Raw genomic sequence first — 19364 nt, 5'->3', positions numbered from 1 at the left:
GCGTTGCTATTTCATTGCAATTTCTCGAATCTTTACACTAAAAGTCTAATCCTATTCCACGTGTCTGCCCCTAGCTTCTGACGGTCGCGTTCCAAAATTGTAAAGGTTCCATTTTTCAGCTTCACCATTCTATCCAAATCCCGGAGTTTTTCCGTTTCTTTTATTTTTTTTCCTCTTCACGTCAGAAGCTATGTCCGAGATCTATATTAAGTTCAAAAATCACCAAAAAAATATAGTAGATGGACAATGGAAAAATAAAACAACGTATTTTTTTTTTAATTTGAGTGTTTCTTTTTAATATAATTAAAAATGGCTTCACAATTTAATTTAAATTTATTCAATTTACTAATTGAAAGCAAAAGAAAAGACGAACAAAAAAATTTATTCAATAATAATAATTATTGGCTAAAAATAACGTTAGTCTTCGTGCCTGAATCGTGCAAAAATCGTGAATGCTAAAAAAAACAATGGGCGTGCGTTAATTTTGTTGATTCAGACCGATTCTCAGTTTTTATTTAAAAATAATTATATTAAATATTGATTTATATCATTTATATTTGGTTTCTTTTTTTGTTCAACGAATGTTACAATTATTACCATCTAATTCAATTTTGACACTTGTTTTGTTTTGTGCTGAATTTGATTTTTGAAGACTTTAGGGGTAAAAAAAGAGATTTTTTTTATCAATTTAAAATGACAAATCGCAGACTCTCAATGGAACTTAAAAAAAATGTTGTATCAATTGTGTGCTACATTTTATATAATGATAGTACCATAAAAATGGAAAACAAAAAAATCAAAAGAAGTTAATAAACTATATCAAACATAATGGGTTATTTCTAAGAAATTTTTCAACAGCAAAATGTTCAAGTTTAATGCGATTATATTAGTATATTATAGTGCAAATGTTGATGCTGGAAAAAGATCTTAATAGGTGTACCTTCTTGTAGAAGATTGGAAATTTCATACATGTAATATAATAAACAACGCGCGCGCTTGACAAACATTAAATTCAATTTATACAGCAGCTTGATAGGATTAAAAGTGAGTGAAGCAAAAGACTCAAATTCGTTTTTATTTTGTTTACTTGACTTATTCATTTGTTTTTTAAGACCAGCGAAGACGTTTGAATCAAGAATAGTTTGAATGGTAGTTTTCTTCAGAGTCTCTCACAAGGACTGTGGTTATTTATACATTTAAGCGATTCTCATCATACAATAGAACTCGATCGAAAGATTTCTCAGATATTTCCATCTAAAATACTAAAATTGAAGTCCGCCTCCGGAGTCCCCATTTTTTGTTGTTACAAAATCAAACATTTTGTGAAATATTTGAGATACTTATGTATCCAGTTCTATTGCATGGCTTTCCCTTCTTTATTTCATTTGAATAGCATGAAGAAAATTGCTTATTTTTTTGTGTATTGAATTTTTTTTGTTTTGTTTTTTTTTTTTTAATTCAGTGAATGACCGTCTAATTTTTAAAAACTATACCCGTATAGTGTCATGTGTTGAAATCAGTTTCTGTTACTTTAATTTGGTGGTTCATAACTCCGGCGTTCAATTAAAAAAAAACTAGATTTACTTCAGGCTCTCTGTCATATGATTGTGGTCATTTAGTGAGTTGTGTACCACAAGTTTTTGCTCTAAGCAAACAATGTAAAACTATCATCAGATTGATTTACTATTGGTTTTAAGGAACGTTTGCATAGTTTCGGGTTAAAAAAAAAACGTTAGAAAAAATAATATTTTATCAATTCCATAGGTGAATTATTGTTTCAATCCAATTTTAAATGAGAGATTTTTTCTTTAAATTTTTTTAGTCATTTTTTTGCTGCTAAATTGAACAAACACATATGATTTTTTTTTAAATCCTCCTGGATGGTTAAAATTATTCTGATTATCTTGTATTGTATATACTTTGAATATTCATTTTGTTCTTTATTTCACAAATGATAATGACTAACTATTTGGTGCGAAAATAAAAAACATACATGTGCAAAATCCTAGTCAAGAGATTCAATTAATATAATTATTCCACATTATTGTGAACTGAATCATCGAATTGAAAGAGTTATTATTAAACAATTGGCCAATCGTACATAAATATTTAAAAACCATATTCGCCTTAGTCAGTAAATAAGAATGCGACGTTTTCATCATTTTCTCTTTTTGTCTTTTGGTATCAAATTAATTGAATTAATGAGCAATGTTTTTGTACTTAGCCTATGAACAAAACGCATTTTTTTAATGAAATTTCGCTAGGTTTTGTATATGTATTACACAATACAAATATACTCTTTTGTTACGATTTTTTTTTGTTCAGTTTATCGAATGATTTTAAATCGCTTTGAGACGCAGTATGCTCAACACTTAATACAACAACTACAAAATAAAATGAAAACATTAACATTAATAATTAAATCGATTCGGTGTGTTTTTTGTTTTGTTTTAATTTAATGCAAACAAAAAGCAAACATTTAATGCACATATTTTACGGAAATTTTAAAATTTCGAATTTTTAATGCAAAAATCATTGCATGGCATGAAGATTATTTTTTAGCAATTTTTTTTTATAATAATTTAATTTTTTTTTGGTTAAGTTTTTATAATCACACTATAATATTTGTTTTAAAAAAGTTTAATAGGTTCATTAACAGACACTAAAAATGGACATTTTTTTATTTGGAATAAAATCCCATGAAAAATCGAAGCAATTTTATATAAACTCGGTCCCTATTCTCACAAAATGGTATGTTTTCATTTTTTTGTGTCAATTTGAAACAAACATAAATATAAGCATAAATAGGCGAAGAAAAAAAAACATACGTACTTCGAAAGACTAACTTCTTTTTCGTGAAATAACACATTTGCGATTTCGCTTGACTTGTTAAATGCTTATATGAAATAAAGCACGACTTCTATTTGCTTCTTTCGTCATCAAAAAATTATTGGTTTTAGAAGAATTTCGTGAAAAATGTCTCCGACCCAATAAAAAACATAATCCAAAATTTATGAGAAATTGAGAATTGAAAGAATACAGATTAATTAACGGCATATGAAACTTATTCGTTGATCATCCATATTCGACGGCTCATTTCAATCTAATGCATATCATCATGCATACATTATGAAATCTTTGATTTCACTTTTGACGTCATTGCACACACATTTTATAAATTTCATATTTTAAATGCATAATAATCAGCTGCAAATTATTCTCATTTGCGTTTTTTTTTCTTCTCTGCGATTTACTTTACAAACAAAACAGTAAAAGCGTTTAAAAGGCACGACATAAAGAAGAAATCGTGCTTCTTGAAAGAAAATGAATCAAAGGAAGGTCGTAGAACCACTTTTAATGTGGGCGTTCCACTGAAAATAAGCTCAAGATAAAGGTTTGTTTGTTCTTTGTCAAAGAGCGTTCGGCAAACATTGAATATCGAATCTCTTACATAACATTGAATTTAAAATTAAATTCCAAGAATCATTACAAATACATATATACTTTTTTTGTATTTTGATTTCGCAATTCCTTGCTCTTGATTTCGCAACACCAAATCGAATAGCTCATAAGCAAAAAAAAACGAATAAAACATTTTATGCATACAAATTGCATGGCCCTTTTTATGTCAATGTGTCATGACATGACACACACACACATGATTTATGTTATCGATGTCGAGAGAATGCGTCTCGCCTCAAAGAATTTGTTATCGTAATAGAATCTATAGTTGAAATGCAAAAAAAAAATTGTGATTAATTAACGGGGAAAAGAAAGTTTCTTATCCATTTTCGATTTCTGTGTCAAATGTGAACACAGAGTTTGAATTGATGCACGCCGAGCAGTCACATTTTATAGTGTATATAGTTTTCTTTTGTGTTCTTTAAAAATGAAACAAATAACGATTCACAAGTGCTACAAATACACGCACATACAGTCTGTTCTGTTGATTGTATAAAAAATATATATTCTTCCATTGATTTTTCTCTTGTTTTTCATTCTATCTGTGTGTCTTTTGCATTAGTCAGCTAGTTCTTTAATTTGTTCAGTGTATATATATAAATACGTAATGTAAAATGGTTGAATCTATTTCAAACGTTGAGTTACATTTGCCAACGCAACGGAGAACGCTTGCAATGCTGAGAATGGATATTGAAAATCAAGCGTATAAGCATTTCCATCGATTCTTCCAAATTGCATGACCTAGTTTTAAAGAAAAGATAGGAAAAAAAGGAATTTAAAGAAAAAATAGTTAGCAAGTAAATTATACATAGTCATTTCATTTTTGCAGAGTGGCTGCACTTGGACGAATTTGGTAAAATAAATTTTCATTTTTGATCGAGAGAATGCGATTAGATAAAGTGAAAAATGGATTTGCATACTTGTTTGCCACGAAATTCGATTTGAAAGTTTTTTGCCGATTCTTGTGTAACACGACCCCCAAAGTCTAATTGGTACACTTGACTGTTTTCATTCCACATGGGTGCCTTGTTGTGCATTACAAATTCGCGACGCAATGGGGCCGGTTGTGTCACGGTTGGCGTTCCATTCGGTTCAATTTTTCCGCGTTTTAACTGTTGGAAAATTTAAGTTTCAAAAATAAAAAGTATGAAGAAGGAATTTAAATCGATTTATTCATATATATATATGAAAGTAAGAGTGTGTGTGTGAGAGAGAGAGAGAGAGAGCGACAGAGAACAATAACTCTATTATATTATGGTTTTTGTTGTGCGCGCTCTCTTTTAAATGTAAGATAGAAGAGAACAAAAACCAAAATCGTACCTTTTGACGGAGTTGTGCTTTTTGAAATGTTTCCAAGTCACGGTAGCTGTTATATTTACCCGGGCTATCTTCATTTGAATTGTTATGTGATTCATCGTCCGAACTTTCGGCATGTTGTTTTTTGCGATTCTTTCGATTCAATAATGGCGAATTGAGTAGATGACGAATGGGCGATGTGCTTGAATTCCGTTTACTCTTTTTGCTCATTGCCGGTGATGCGGGCGAACTGCGAGGATATCGACTGTGCTGTGGTGAATTTGGCGCATTCATTCGGCTATGATTATCGTCTAGGTCACGTAACCGACTTATAATATTTTCTAATGTGGTTAAAGCTTGTGTATGAAGTGCCACAGGTGCTGTTTTTGTTTCATTTGACGAACTTTGTTGCAAATCACTTTGTGAATCGGCCTTAATCAATTGCAGATTTTCTTCTTTTTTACGCTTCCGTGCTTCGGAAAATTGCTTCAATAAGCTGATACCACTTTCAAATTTACGACATAACAATGGCGATGATCGGGTGTCTGAACTAGAATAGCGTGAATTGCTGGCCTCTTCGCCAAATCGATGTTTCTTTGAAAATAATGGGCTATCCGTGTAACTCGTTATAACTTCCGTATTTTTCTTTTGTGGTTTTGGTTTGCGTTCGATTTTATTTCGGGTGCTACTGCTGCTGCTGCTGCTGCTGCTACTAGTGCCGCCAGTTTGGTTGTTGTTTCCGTTACTGCTGCTACCCGCTTTAATCGCATCGGTGAGCATGTGATCCAATTTGGATGGTGTTTTTGGTGTGTTTTCGGTGAATGAGGAGATTGATGACTTGCTACTTGATGAATTCGAAACAGTCTTAATTTGATCAACGATTACGTTTGTGGACGTTTTTCGACATTGTTCACACTGCATCAATTTTGCAGCATTGTTACAGTTTAGACACAGCTGCTCAGTGGCATTGGATAATGAGCCAATAATTGAAGTTTCGATTAATTTTGGTGGAACTTTTTTCACATGAATTGGTGAATCGGTTTCCGATTCATGACCTTCGCATAGTTTTGGCATTACATTTGCACCATCATTTACATTTGCTTTCATTGGAATCTCTTTAAGATCGCATGAATCTAAGCTTTTTGATTTGCCACACTTAATCAATTTCATTTTTTTCGTTTGATTTTCCGTTTGTTTGGTTTTCTTATTTGGTTTTCGATCAACGAGCACAAGCCGTTTGTTGGGTGTTTCTTTTCGAAGAATTGACAATGCTTCATCGGATGGTGTATCAACCGAATCGAGATAACCAACACTGCAACTGCGCGTCATCGACATATTTATGCATGCCGGCGAAATGGAAACCACCGTTGTTGTTCGGTGCATATTCGTTTCGTTTGCTGACGACGATGATGCTGTTGCTGATGTTGATGCTGCTGATGGTGGCAGTGGTGGTGTGCACAGTGGTATCGGCGGTAATTCATCGTCAATGTACTGTAACTCTTTTTTCTTTGATTGCAATCGATCTGCTGCTGCTGTTGATGACGACGACGAAGACGAATTTGATGATGATGATATTGTGCGACCATATCTTCCATTATCTCTAGTTATCGGAGCACACCCATTATTGGATAAATGTGAATTTTGTGCGTTCGATTTCGATTGAATGTCATTCGGAATGCTGTTTTTTGTGTGAACAATGCTGGTTGTGTAGTCATTATTATTTGGATAATTAATAATAGCTGTAGTTTGAAGGGCTGGTGGGCGCTCGAAAATTGTATCACTTGGCCCAACCGCATTTTTCGGCGATTGCAATGTTGGCACCGAACCTTCACAACACAATGGTGAAATGGCATGTCGTGATTGCCCGCTACCATTTGACGATGATCGACTATACTGAGCTACAAAACTACTATAACTAGGACCTGGTCGGCAGCTCGATGTAATTGATGTTTCTATATGCTTTGGACGAATTGGTTTGGACTGTAATTGTTGATTTTCTACATTTTGTTCATTTGTAATGCCATCCTCTTCGTACATTTCAGCCTTTGCGAGTGGACCGAGTAAGTTTTTCTTTTCCATTTTCGTTAAATTACCATTTTTCGAACGGGATGGAAAACGATTTGGTCGCGGTGACATTGGAGCTATCATCGGTGCTGTATCGTTTGCATTCAAACGTTTTTGATTCATAGCCGATTGCTCATCTTCATCTTCTGAGAAAACATTTGGATTGAAATTTTGATCCGACTCCATTTCATCATCTAAATCATGCGAAAAATAAAAAATGAAAACAAAACAAAACAAAAAGACGTCATCATAAATTCATGCTGAAATAGTTCACTTTTTTTGTAATTTAATACATACTTTTGTAATGTGATGGGAAATCGTCGCGCAATTCGGTTATAACCAGTGTCATTTGACGCGGTTGTAAATGTAAAAATGATGTTTTGTACGTGACTTGACCGAGATTGGCTGGTACAGTTTTGGCCAAACCATGAATTTTGAATTTTGTACCCCATAAATTTGATGTCACTTCCACCAATTTCACTTCTTCTGGCAATGTATCTACATACGCTAAATCATCATTTGGATCGTTTGTGTCATTTGTGGCATTTGCGTTTGTGGTTGCGGTTCGTTCATTATTTGGATTTGATTGTTTCGATTGGAATGGTGATTTGCGACGCAACCGCGGTGAATTTCGGTCTCGGTTTTCAATTTCACTATCGGAAGAATCGCTATGATCACAGTTTATAGTTGAGCCACTCGAATCCGAAGAACTTTTTGCTTCAAATCCATTTTCGGAGTATTGATGGAAAACGTTATTTGCTGCAAATGGAACAAAAATAAAATGCACGACATTTGAAATTCTTTTATTCATCATATTTTTGTTTTCTCTTCCTTACTTGATACTTGTGGATCGAAAATTACGAATTCGGGACGAATTTTTGATGTCTTTTTGCCTTTCAACAACGGCACCAATCCACCCAAGTACTCTAAATACAGTGTATAACATACGCCCGATCCAACATTGTTTTCTTCGTCGTGACGAATCATGGTGCAATGTAGCCGAGTTGAACACGATGGTGGGCGCGATACAAATTCTCTTAATGACTTCATATTTGGTACACAACACTGAAATCCACCAAAATCAACAATCAATTACATGAGAAATATTGCATTTTTTCTTTGCGATTTATTAAATTACCCGTATTGTTTGTGAGTACATATTTGTGATGAGAGATTTTATTCTCGATGGCAGCGGTAATTTCGGTACCATTAATTCGGATCCAATACAATTTTGTACTTGTAATCGGCATAATAGTTGTAATGTTGCCACTTTTCGGCTCACCCAAGCAATATGCACTTGGTTACCCGTTGCAATGAATAGTCGTTTATCACTGTGTCCCCATGTGAGCGCCGATACTGGACTGCTTGTACTTGGAATACGTGCCGTATACAAATGATATCCGGTTTCAGTATAAAATTTAACAACATTATGGAAAACAAGGGCTCCTTGTGAATCTAATGGCTGTACAGACTGGCTAAGTGTGCCGGCAACGGCCAATAATTCTTGTGCATTACTCCATTCCATTACGAAACCAATTGATCCATTCATCTCAGTGTTTATGTGAACAGGTGATACATCATCGTATGATTTGAGCAAATAAATGAATCCATTTTCAAAACTAACCGCTAGCACAAAATTTCGTTTGCCTGATTTCGATAAAGCATTTGCATTAAATTCCAATATTGGTGAAAATTTCAAGGTTTTCAGCCTCAAAACAATTATTTTACCTGCATTGGTGACACCGGGATCATCTTCACCTTCTTCCATTTTGAATTTTTCACAAGACCATGCCATCGATGTTATTTTCATATCAGCATACAATTGAACTTGTGATACCATGGCACCGTGTACATCCATTACGATAATTTGACCATGCGCCGTGCCAAAATACACTTGCTGATCGTCGGGCGTCCAAATGCCGCACGTTATTATCGAATCCAGGTTCAACATAGATGACCAATACCGTTGACCAGCCACAGAACCAACCAATACAAATCCATCCTATAATCAAATTAAGAATTTGTTTTTTTTTTTTAGTTTTTATCGATTTAGTTTCATTTTAGCTTCGGCACTAACTTGATAGCATATGAGTGCCATACGGCCATCGTGAGACCATGAAAAGTGAGTAACAGGCGTATTTCGATCATTTATCAATTCAATCGACCATCTACCCTCGTATTTTATCCATACGAATATGATACCAGTGCTATCACAAGATGCTAGCTTTTGGTATGGTTCATTCCATTTCACTAATGTTACCTATGTAAAAATGAAGAAAAAAAATATACACGAAGCAAATTATTATCATTTCGATAAAAGCTTAAAATAGAAATAGAAACAAACAATTTTCAGTTTTATTCTTTGGTTTAGTACACAAATGAGAATAAAAGGAGAACAAAGTGCTTACATCTGATCTATGGCCTCGTAAATTGTAATTAGTTCGCAACGGATAGTCCATATTCTTTTTGCTCGTGGATGTTGTAAATGTAACGCCAACAATACCACGAATATTTCCCGTTGCCAACCATCCCTCCTGATAGTAATTACTTCTCGTCAGCTTCCAACCATCCTCCTGAAATATATATCCAATTTAATTGATTATTCATTGTACAATGTATATACGATGGCAACAAAAATGCACAGACATACACACACACACATATACGGTACAACAAACAAACAAACAAAGGCAAGAAAATTGTTGACTTTTGCTGTTAATTTCTTTTTATGGTGCGCTCGGGAAAACACTTTAAAAATCGATAAATGCCCTCGATGGATGGAACAACAAGCAAAAATAAGCTTTCAACTACGGAAAGAATGGCGAAAAGTTGATCTTACATTCGATAGAGCAAAATCTGGATGAGAAGTCAATTTCCGACCGATGTCAAACTTCGACAAAACATTTATTGCACAAAAATGTTTGCCAGTTTTTGTACAGCACGAATATTCATTTATTAACCATTTTTAATGCCGTAATTCAAAACAGAGACTGAATCGGCTTTAAATTACTCAGAAAATTCAACATAATCAGTTTGAGAATAAATGAGCACATCAAAATTTCGTATTTTTTCTTTCACATTTTTTTTAAGTTTCAAAATCAATCGCCTCCTTGTCATAGGTGTTGAAGGGCTTTGGATGGGGCTGTCAAAACTGAGCCTCCATACAGTCTTTATCTAGTGTAAAAGGAGAGTTTGTTTCCATTCAGACCAATCAAAACCAATGCCCTTGTCACTATAATGACAGTTAAGAATAGACTATGTGGAAATCCCAAGTGGGATCACAATCAGCAAACAAATAATCACGCTCTACCGCGAAATAAAATTAGCAAGGTAATTAATTTTAAGATTTAAAAATAAGTGTAGTTAGCCTTGTATGAATGTAACTTATTTTTAAATCTTAAAATTACTTCCTACTACTGCAAATTGCACTAAAATCGAAATCATTGGAAAAGTTGCGATCCAAAAGAACAAAACCAAACTGCGTAACTTTTTTCATTTCATCAAAAGTGCAAAAAGTTTATAGCGTTAAATGCTTCAATACATCCATAATCTATTAGAATTGGCCAATTTAATTGAATATTAAATTTATGTATACATAGTAGTACAAAAAGTGCTAACTCAGCAAAGAAAAAAACGGCAAGTAAAATACGATTGGAACTCCACCTCTCGTTCTCTGTCCGTTTTTCTCGTTTTTTTTTCTCTCTCGAACAATGATAATTTGTGTTTTATGATGCACCGGGGAAAATGGCTTAATAAAGCGATGAACGTTCTCACTGGTTGAATCGTAGCAAAAAAAAAAAACATAAACTTTCGATTGACCGAAGGAGATTAAAAAAAAAAACTAACAATACATTTATTGCATTTATATGATTGACCTATACACACGATTATTTTAATTTAAATGATCCTGGGTCACCTTAAAATAAATAAACTGAAGCAACAAACAAACAAACATGGCAATAACTCGACTACGGTAACCTTCATTTTATGTTATGTAGCTTGAATTTTCTCATATACAACAAAAAAAGAAGTATTGATTATAAAAGCTTGAACGCTGAAAATACAAAACGAAAGAAATCTATACAAATCAGCATTCATTCCTGTCTACCATTGCGCCTGACCCTCTTCGTTTCCGCTGGTCGAATGTGCAAAATGTATTCAATTCTATAAATAAATTCAAGTAAAATAAAGAGATTGCACAATTCCGTTCATCATTCTATTATGAATGATGGTTGGCATGGCATGGCCTGGTACGATCTTCATCGTCATAGAGCTCTCTCTCTCTCTCACACACACAGACATGCAAACGAAAACTATTTTCAAAGGCATTTGACGTCAATTATTATTATGTGTTCTATTGGCTCGTTGCAATGAGAAAACGTGCTGTGAAGCAGTTGCAATCAAGCATTTTCATTTGGCCAAGAAATTCAGTTGATTCGGTGCGGATTATATACATTTCCGCAAAATAATCCAATTTCGATTTGCATTTTAATTTTTTTTTCCACTTTCGTCTTCTTCATTCTCATTTTTTTTATGTCATCAAGTGCTGTGTCATATAAAATGATTCCGACACCATTATGGTAACACCTGTACAATTTATTTTAATATGAGAGCTGCATGCAAATATACCAAGCGGGTTGGTTCAATGAAAATTGAATAAAACATCCACCCTCCATTTGCAAAAAACAAACATATCGTACCCACAAAAACTAGAAAGAGAGAGAGAGATACCGAATACAGCGTCAAGACATTTTATCCAGCCAATTTGGTATGCCAGCCAACAGTCATGATTTGAAATTATAGAAAAATCTGAAATGGGAAATGGTTCGTCTCGATTCACTTAATAAAAAAAATCACGGCAGTATTTTGCGCAAATTGTACGCACGTATGTTATGGTCGCATTAGAGTATATTGAACGCTTTTTGTTTATCCAATTTTCCACGCCTATCGGGTAGAACGGTGAATCGGTCATGTAGCAGCGACGTAAGTGTGAATTAAATTATATCCTGCCTGCAAATCATCAATGTCATTGAACGATTCAATATTTTGCACATAACAAAATTTTGACGTTCGACAGTGTGTGAAAATAATTGAAAACCATTAGACATTATTATTTGCAAGCGCTTAACACCAACTATGCGTACAGTATTTATAAATAATCCAGGGCAAAATGTCGATAGAATTTTCAAGTGATTCGAATTAATGGTTGCAACTTCACTTTTAAGTGACATAATATGCAAGTGCACCACTTGAACAAGTGCTGAGCCATAAAAAAAAAGCCAGGAAAAAACGTACGTAAGTATCAATTTCCTCTTTTGGGTTGAGAATTTCTTTTTATTCCAAGACATCAGAGCATGAAATTGTCATTGACGAAGCTTAAAGAATCGACACAAGTGTGATTTCATGCTCTGCAAGACAATTGGGATGAGAACGAACCAAGAGAATCGGAGATAAGGCGCCGACGACTGTGGAATGTATGAATTCAATAGCTAGAATTTCAATAATTGTGTAAATATAGACTTAAGTCTATTCGACACTTTTATAGCACCAAATCACTCGCCGTTTATAAATAGACTTGATACATAATGCGTAAACGATGCACAGATCTGATGATCCGTGGAAAAAAACTCATGGTTTTGGAGAATCATGGCCTTTCATGTTTTTTTTTCTGTTGTTTCGAATGAAAAATCATTTTTAATGTTATTATTTAACATTCAAATGGCAAACCATTTTTCACTTCACAGAAACTGATTTTTCATTCCTTTCCTGTCTGATTTGCCATGCAATGTGACATGCATTGACGTTTTTATGACACGTTTTTTTTACATTTATATATAAATGTCGAGTGTAAATGATTACACAATCTACGTGTTCACTTAATGGTAGAGCGCTCACAAGATAGCCAACAATTGCATGCTCCAGATAAAATCTGAACAAAAATGAAATTTAATCAGGCAGGTTTGTTGTTCATTTATAAAAAAATTATTTCAGCGTCTAATTACGACAATCTAGAACGAATGAAATACCATTAAAAATGAATTGCAATTTGCGATGTCATCACATCGCAGTATGTGTTCGCTTCGCCATAGCAAAAAAAATAGATAGATTGATTTAAGTAAAAAAAAATGTGATTTGATATTAACTTCAAGTGAAAATTGGTTGGCCATCAAGAAATTTTGTGAAAATTTGAAAGAAAGAAAAGAACGCAAGTGATTCACAGATAATAAATGCTTTTGTTCAGCTATTTCTCATAATCTTATTCGTGTTCACCATTCGGTGTCCACCTCATGCATAGAATATCGATGCCAATGCTAACCAACAAAGTCGTTACAATTTACAATCAATAAACAAACTCATTCACACTGTATATATGGAAATTTGGAAATTTTACGCGCAAACAAAATGTAGTAGACATGAATATGCGATCGATATATGAGTATTAAATAATTCATGCGTCTGGTGGTTTTGAGGAGCGCTTAATCATATTAGCGCGTTTTTTCAATCAAACGCTCAGACCAATCAGTTTTGGACAGTTTATGAATTGTTTGATACTCGTTAACCACACGATCCATTTCTTTCGCGCGAATTGGGATTTCGTCGGAACGAACGATACTCACAGAATGTTGAGTTTCTGTAAATATATCATTTTTTTTTTCATGCTATCAACATTTGGTCCGAAGAAAAACACAACATGAATTTCGAATAAAATGTAATAAACAAACGTTGATTTAAAAATAAGATTCGTTTCTTCTATTTTTGATGTCGAAGCGCATTCCGTCTTCAAAAGAAAACATGTTTGTTGAAAGCAAACGAACATAATTGACCGAAGCAAGAATAATTGCTCAACAACAGAGCATACTGTCAAATAGATTTATACGCTTCTTATCGGTTCTTTATTTATCGCTTTATATCTGATACATCTATAGCTAATAGATCCATCTGACGGTATTCTCTGCTCGATAAAAAATTGCTTTTGTTTGCTTCTTTCAGTAATTTCGATAATTTTGCGCCGATTCGCAATCTTATATAAACAAAAATGTCCACATTTAATGGAACTTTCCTTTTAAAGAGTGTTTCCTTCGTAATTATTTGGGTTGGCCTACATTCAATTAATGGCCCAGACAAATCGAAAACAATATTTAATCGCTGTTCGCTACATAAAACGTTGAAACGTCCACTCTTTATTTACGTTCAAATCGAATTCGAAGGAAAAGAAAACTCTTTCAAGAATTGCAAATAAAAATCAATGATGAATCAATAATGATAATTATATTTAGTTTTCATTGTTATGTTTGCATTGAATGTCATCGAAAGGGACAATACCAATCAATTCTATGGAAATGAATGACGTCGTCAATTCAATTTCAATAACTTTTGTCCAACGAATACAATTCAGTCTGGCAACAACAATTCACTCGCAAAAAACACACAAATACAAAAAAATTCTTTGCACTTACCTCCGGTACATTGTCAGGAACTTTTCCCATCCACGATAGCGAAACTATTGAGCAATCACATTTTGCATTCGTACTTTTTTCAAAGTGTAAATGCATTTTTTCTACCTAAACTATATTGTAAAATAGACTAACTGCCGCGTGCACACTGATGAGCAATTTTGCACTATACGCTCTCTAGCTATATCGTTTTGTAATGTATAATGCTACGATTCCGTTGGGTTGGTTATTGTTTTATTTTTGGTTATTTTCTTTTTCTCTTATTTTTTGTTCGGAATCACAAGAATCGCCAAATGTTTTCCATAATTTGGTTTTTGTTCCATGGGATTTGGTTGATGTGATCGTTTGACGTTCTCGGAAAATCGTTTAAGCCAACCACACGTTGATTATCTGAAAAGAAATGAATAAACAAATGTGTTAGCTTACTCGAAACCGTAATTTGGCGGTTTTTTTCAAATCAAAAACAATGCACAATGTTTATCAAAGTGAATCGCTTTGTTTATATCAAACCAGAAAAAAACACGAAGCAAAACACAAAACACTCAGTGTATGTGTGGCAATGGCATACTTATAATCTTTATGTCGCACTGCATTCAATATTTTAAGCCGTTCATTCAATACGGTGATGATTGATACGATGTGCAACCAAGTAATTATTATGCAAAAAACTCAATCTTATTAATTTTGTGAACACTACATCTATTCGCGTTATAAAATATTAAAAGTGTATAAAAATGTTTGGTTAATTTACTGACAATATATATATAAATTAATTGTTTGCAGTTTTAATTGCAATCAAGTACATACTGAATATGTGAACATGCAGAAGGTCCAATCGTAATCTACGCGACCGCATCATTTGCTTGAATAAAACGACGAAAATTATGTAAAATATCATTGTGTATGACATTACAACGTGCACGTACACAATTTGAATACATATGTATTTATTGTGTGCGTTGTGTGTGACATTGTGTAAATACACTGCGTATTAACACTGTCACTAATTGACGCTTGCTCGTAATTCAATCCATATAGTTGAATGTAACGCGGCTTGTTTTGGTGTTCTTTATGTTTACATTATTTCGCATGAACCAATAAAAAGATAATACGAAAAAGTATGCTTGACAGTGAAATTTAGTTTCTGCACTTTTTCGGCCCGTTGATGAAAAAGTGAAACCTTTAAGATTTCATGTGCCTGCTTGAATGTTATATCATACAAATTGACATTTTGCCTTGAATTTAAACGTGGCAGTTAGAAGGAAACAAAAGCTTTGGAAAAAAAGAATGAAATCCTTAAAGTAAATCACATCGCTCCGCTTATTTATGGAATATATACGTAAATCCATTTGTTTCGTTTCAAATTCGCAATCTGTCGGAGTTTCATTGGCTTATGTTATGCAAATTAGTGTTCATTTGCGGTAAGAAATATAAGGAATTAACGATTTTAACTTTGTTTCACTTGTTTTTGTGTGTGTGTGTGCAATTCTGAGGTAGAAAATATCATTGAATGGACAATGTCTGTTCAGAAAGAAAATACTACACAAATTGAATGGTTTCAATAGACGGCTGGACATAGCCTTTGGCATATTGCAGTTGTAATTCATTTTTCATTAAAAGTAAGCTTCGAATTTCAAGACTCTCATTTTTTTTCTTTTTCTTTTGCCTTCAAAATATATATGTACATAAGCTTATTTCAGACTCCAGCGAAAGACAATGAAGACTGAAAATACAACAACAACACTCAACATGGCCATTCTTTTCAAACAGGTGTGTGTGCTTTTTTCTGGGCGCTGGTATATTTCTGAAATGAATTTTTTGCTGGCTCTACATTCGTACATAAATAACTTTAAATGTTATAATTTACTTACGAGCTGCTGCCCGAGCCAATGTTTCTTATTCGTTGAATTGTTTTCCATCGTGAATTATTTTCAGTCCGAATAAGACAATGAATTTGAAATGAATGCGTTTGATTGCGACATTCAAATAGCTCAAATAAAAAAAAATGTGTGCAGACTCCAAAGGAATGGCAACCGAATACATAACGTTTATATGGTTTTTGTATTTACGCTCATCTGAACAAGGAGAATACAATATATACAAACACATATTACTTAAAAGCGTTGGATCTCGACCCTGTGTGTGTCTCTTATTCAATCCTCATCCTCTCAATCTCTAGCGCTTGCTACATTCAAAATGCACATTTTGCGTGCGAGTGTGAAAAATTTCACTTGAAATGTGCAAAACTAAAATTTGCGGCCCGATGCCAATGCGAGTGCCTTAACCTTAAATAAAATTTAATCTCTATATCGACATTGACACAGGCTTATGTTGATGCGGCTAACAGAACAAATTTGCCAATCAAACCACACATCAACATCAATAATAACAATTCGAATAATTAATCCATTGCAATGTGTGTAGCAACAACACGATACAGCATGATAGAGATAAGCTTCGCCAAGCAAATCCCATTACCGAATCTATGTAAAACGATATTGCATTGTTATGATGTATTCATACGTAGGTTGCTCCATAATTTTTTTTAAAATGGTACTTATAGTGTTGCCCGATGTAAACCATTGTCATATTCGTAAAGTTTGATGTTTTGGTATGTATTCGTGCCCTGAACCTTTTGTCGTACGAACGCTATTTGTATTGTTTACAGTGACTGGTAAACTGCGACTCAACAAAAAAATGAATTTTACACGTGAAGATTTTCGTAAAATGATTTACTACGATTTTCGAAGTAAATTATCTCAACAACAGTGTTTCGATCGACTTCATTTGGCCTTTGGCAATGAAGCACCAACCCTTCAGACAATTTATAACTGGTACCGAGAATTCCGTTGCGGTCGTAGTTCGCTCAAAGACGAGTTTCATACAGGTCGTCCAAAATCGGCTGTTGTGCCACAAAACATCGATGCTGTCAGAAAACTGATTATGGAAGATCGTCATGTGACCTACCGTGAGATTGAGGCATCTTTGGGCATTTCATCCCACAGCATACATACAATTTTGCATGAACATTTAGCCGTAAAAAAGATTTGCTCTCGTTGGATCCCACATAAATTGACCGATGAACAAAAAATGGCTCGTGTGAGTTGGTGTGAAGAAATGCTCAAGAAATTCAATCGTGGTGCTTCAAAAGACGTTAATAAAATCGTCACTGGTGACGAATCGTGGATATATGCCTATGAGCCCGAAACGAAACAGCAGTCGACTGTATGGGTCTTCCAAAATGAAGATAACCCAACGAAAGTTGTTCGAGCAAGAAGCACTTCGAAGCGAATGGTCGCCTGTTTTTTCGGGAGAAGTGGTCATGTGGCAACCGTTCCACTAGAGGATCGTAAGACCGTCAATTCTGATTGGTATACCACCATTTGTTTGCCCGAAGTGTTTGGTGAAATAAGAAAAAACAACCACCGTCGCAAAATAATTCTTCATCACGATAATGCGAGCTCTCACACATCTTTTCAAACTACTCGATTTTTGACCGGTCAAAACATCGAACTGATGGGTCATCCACCGTACAGTCCTGACCTGGCACCCAATGACTTTTTTTTGTTCCCAAGCGTGAAGAAAAAACTACGTGGTCAACGATTTTCGACACCAGAAGAAGCAGTTGAAGCGTTCAAAACACACGTTTTGGAGATATCAGTTTCGGAGTGGCACGAATGCTATGACAAATGGTTTCATCGAATGCAAAAGTGTATCGATCATCTCGGGGAATATTTTGAAAAACAATAAAACCATTTTCGACAAAAAACAACTGTGTTATATATGTTTTTAAAAAAAATTATGGAGCAACCCTCGTACATACCTCTTATTCATTGCAGTATCATTGTTGTCAGGCTATTTGTTTCGTTGAGAGTTCCTGTGCTGCTTATCTGGAGTGTTACGAATGTAATTCTGGTCGATGTCATAACCAACAAAATAACAACAAGAACAACAACAACAACGAAAAAATAATAACACTAATGGTTTTGTTTTTTTTTTTAATGAGAGAACTATTTCATCGAATGAGAGGGATTCACATACGCAGATGAATGAACGAGAACAAAAACTGAAATTTTCTTTTTTTAGTTTTTCGAAGACTTACATGTCGCCAATACTTGGTAAGCCAACACACTCACTCTCTCTCTCTCCTCTGATGTGTGTTTTTTTGTGTATTGCGTAAAAATTGTCAACTATTTAGAATATCTGTAGTAAATCTAGATTTGATTTTTGTCTCACTTTCTCACACATTCACACACATTCTGCTTTATTATTTTTTCCGATTCGAAAATTGTATTTTTGTTCTTTCTAATTTGAACTAAAAAAGAAAAAAAAATGATCTAAAATGACAAGATTCAAAGTAATTCACTACGAATATGATAAGAAATCAAATGTTTTGTTTATGATTTCTTCCCATTTTTCTTTAGTTTTATCGAATAAAAGTTTAAATCATAATAATGGAAAACAAAACGTAAAAATCGAAGAAAAACTCCAATATTTACACGCACTTTCTCTCACTCTCACTCACATGCACCACACGATAAGAGAATTTCGCGTATGCAATAGTTTTTTTTTTTTGGATAAAGATGTGTCGTCGTACAAACGTCAAATTAAAAACTGAATAAGAAAAATTCAGTCGATGCACACAGCCGTTCCCTATTCGCTTTATCGATTATCTAAATGTGGAAATATGGAGACGAGGGTTGAAAATTTCATTTTCAGTTTCGGCATTTTTCATTCGCATACACACTCTCATAAAAAGGGAGAGAATACATTGTGGTGGTGGTGGTGTTGTTGTTTATGGTGACGGGCCGCACGCATGTGCAGCTTATATGCTGTGTATATGATGTGGCATTCGTACTACATCCCCTAACGTCAATGACGATAGCCAGTTTAGATATACCGAGATGTTTTCGAGATAAAGCACATCGCTACGGTTTTTTTTCGACATAATTTTTTTTTTTCGTTTTTTCTTCAAACAGCAAAACGAATTTTCTATATATTACGTTTAGTTGGAAGATTTGAATGTTGCTTTGAAACTTTTCGGTTTCGGTCGATGTTAAAAGCTTTTCTCGTTCAACGCCATCTAAT

The 19364-nt window shown here is 34.0% G+C and overlaps 1 protein-coding gene across 5 annotated transcripts; it reads right to left on the bottom strand.

Moving 5' to 3' along the window:
- Positions 1-1442: 1442 nt before the first annotated feature.
- Positions 1443-18930, bottom strand: LOC116345360 (tubby-related protein 4). 5 transcript variants are annotated; one of them, XM_031774692.1, is made up of 12 exons: positions 18379-18741; positions 18100-18188; positions 14280-14666; positions 9231-9395; positions 8900-9082; positions 8551-8824; positions 7961-8469; positions 7659-7887; positions 7120-7581; positions 4783-7016; positions 4383-4574; positions 1443-4203 (listed from the first exon to the last, which is right to left on the bottom strand). In XM_031774692.1, the coding sequence occupies exons 3-12, from the start codon at positions 14373-14375 to the stop codon at positions 4087-4089; spliced, it is 4461 nt and encodes a 1486-aa protein (XP_031630552.1). In that variant the 5' UTR covers positions 14376-14666; positions 18100-18188; positions 18379-18741; the 3' UTR covers positions 1443-4086. The 5 variants fall into 5 exon arrangements, with proteins under 5 accessions (XP_031630552.1, XP_031630873.1, XP_031630639.1 ...); XM_031775013.1 differs by lacking the exons at positions 18100-18188; positions 18379-18741 and adding an exon at positions 18782-18930; XM_031774779.1 differs by lacking the exon at positions 18100-18188.
- Positions 18931-19364: the final 434 nt, after the last annotated feature.

This window comes from Contarinia nasturtii, unplaced genomic scaffold, assembly GCF_009176525.2.
Source record: "Contarinia nasturtii isolate CC-2019 unplaced genomic scaffold, AAFC_CNas_1.1 Cnas_scaffold_78, whole genome shotgun sequence".
NCBI classification, from domain to species: Eukaryota; Metazoa; Arthropoda; class Insecta; order Diptera; family Cecidomyiidae; genus Contarinia; species Contarinia nasturtii.
This window is presented reverse-complemented; position numbering and strand designations above follow the sequence as displayed.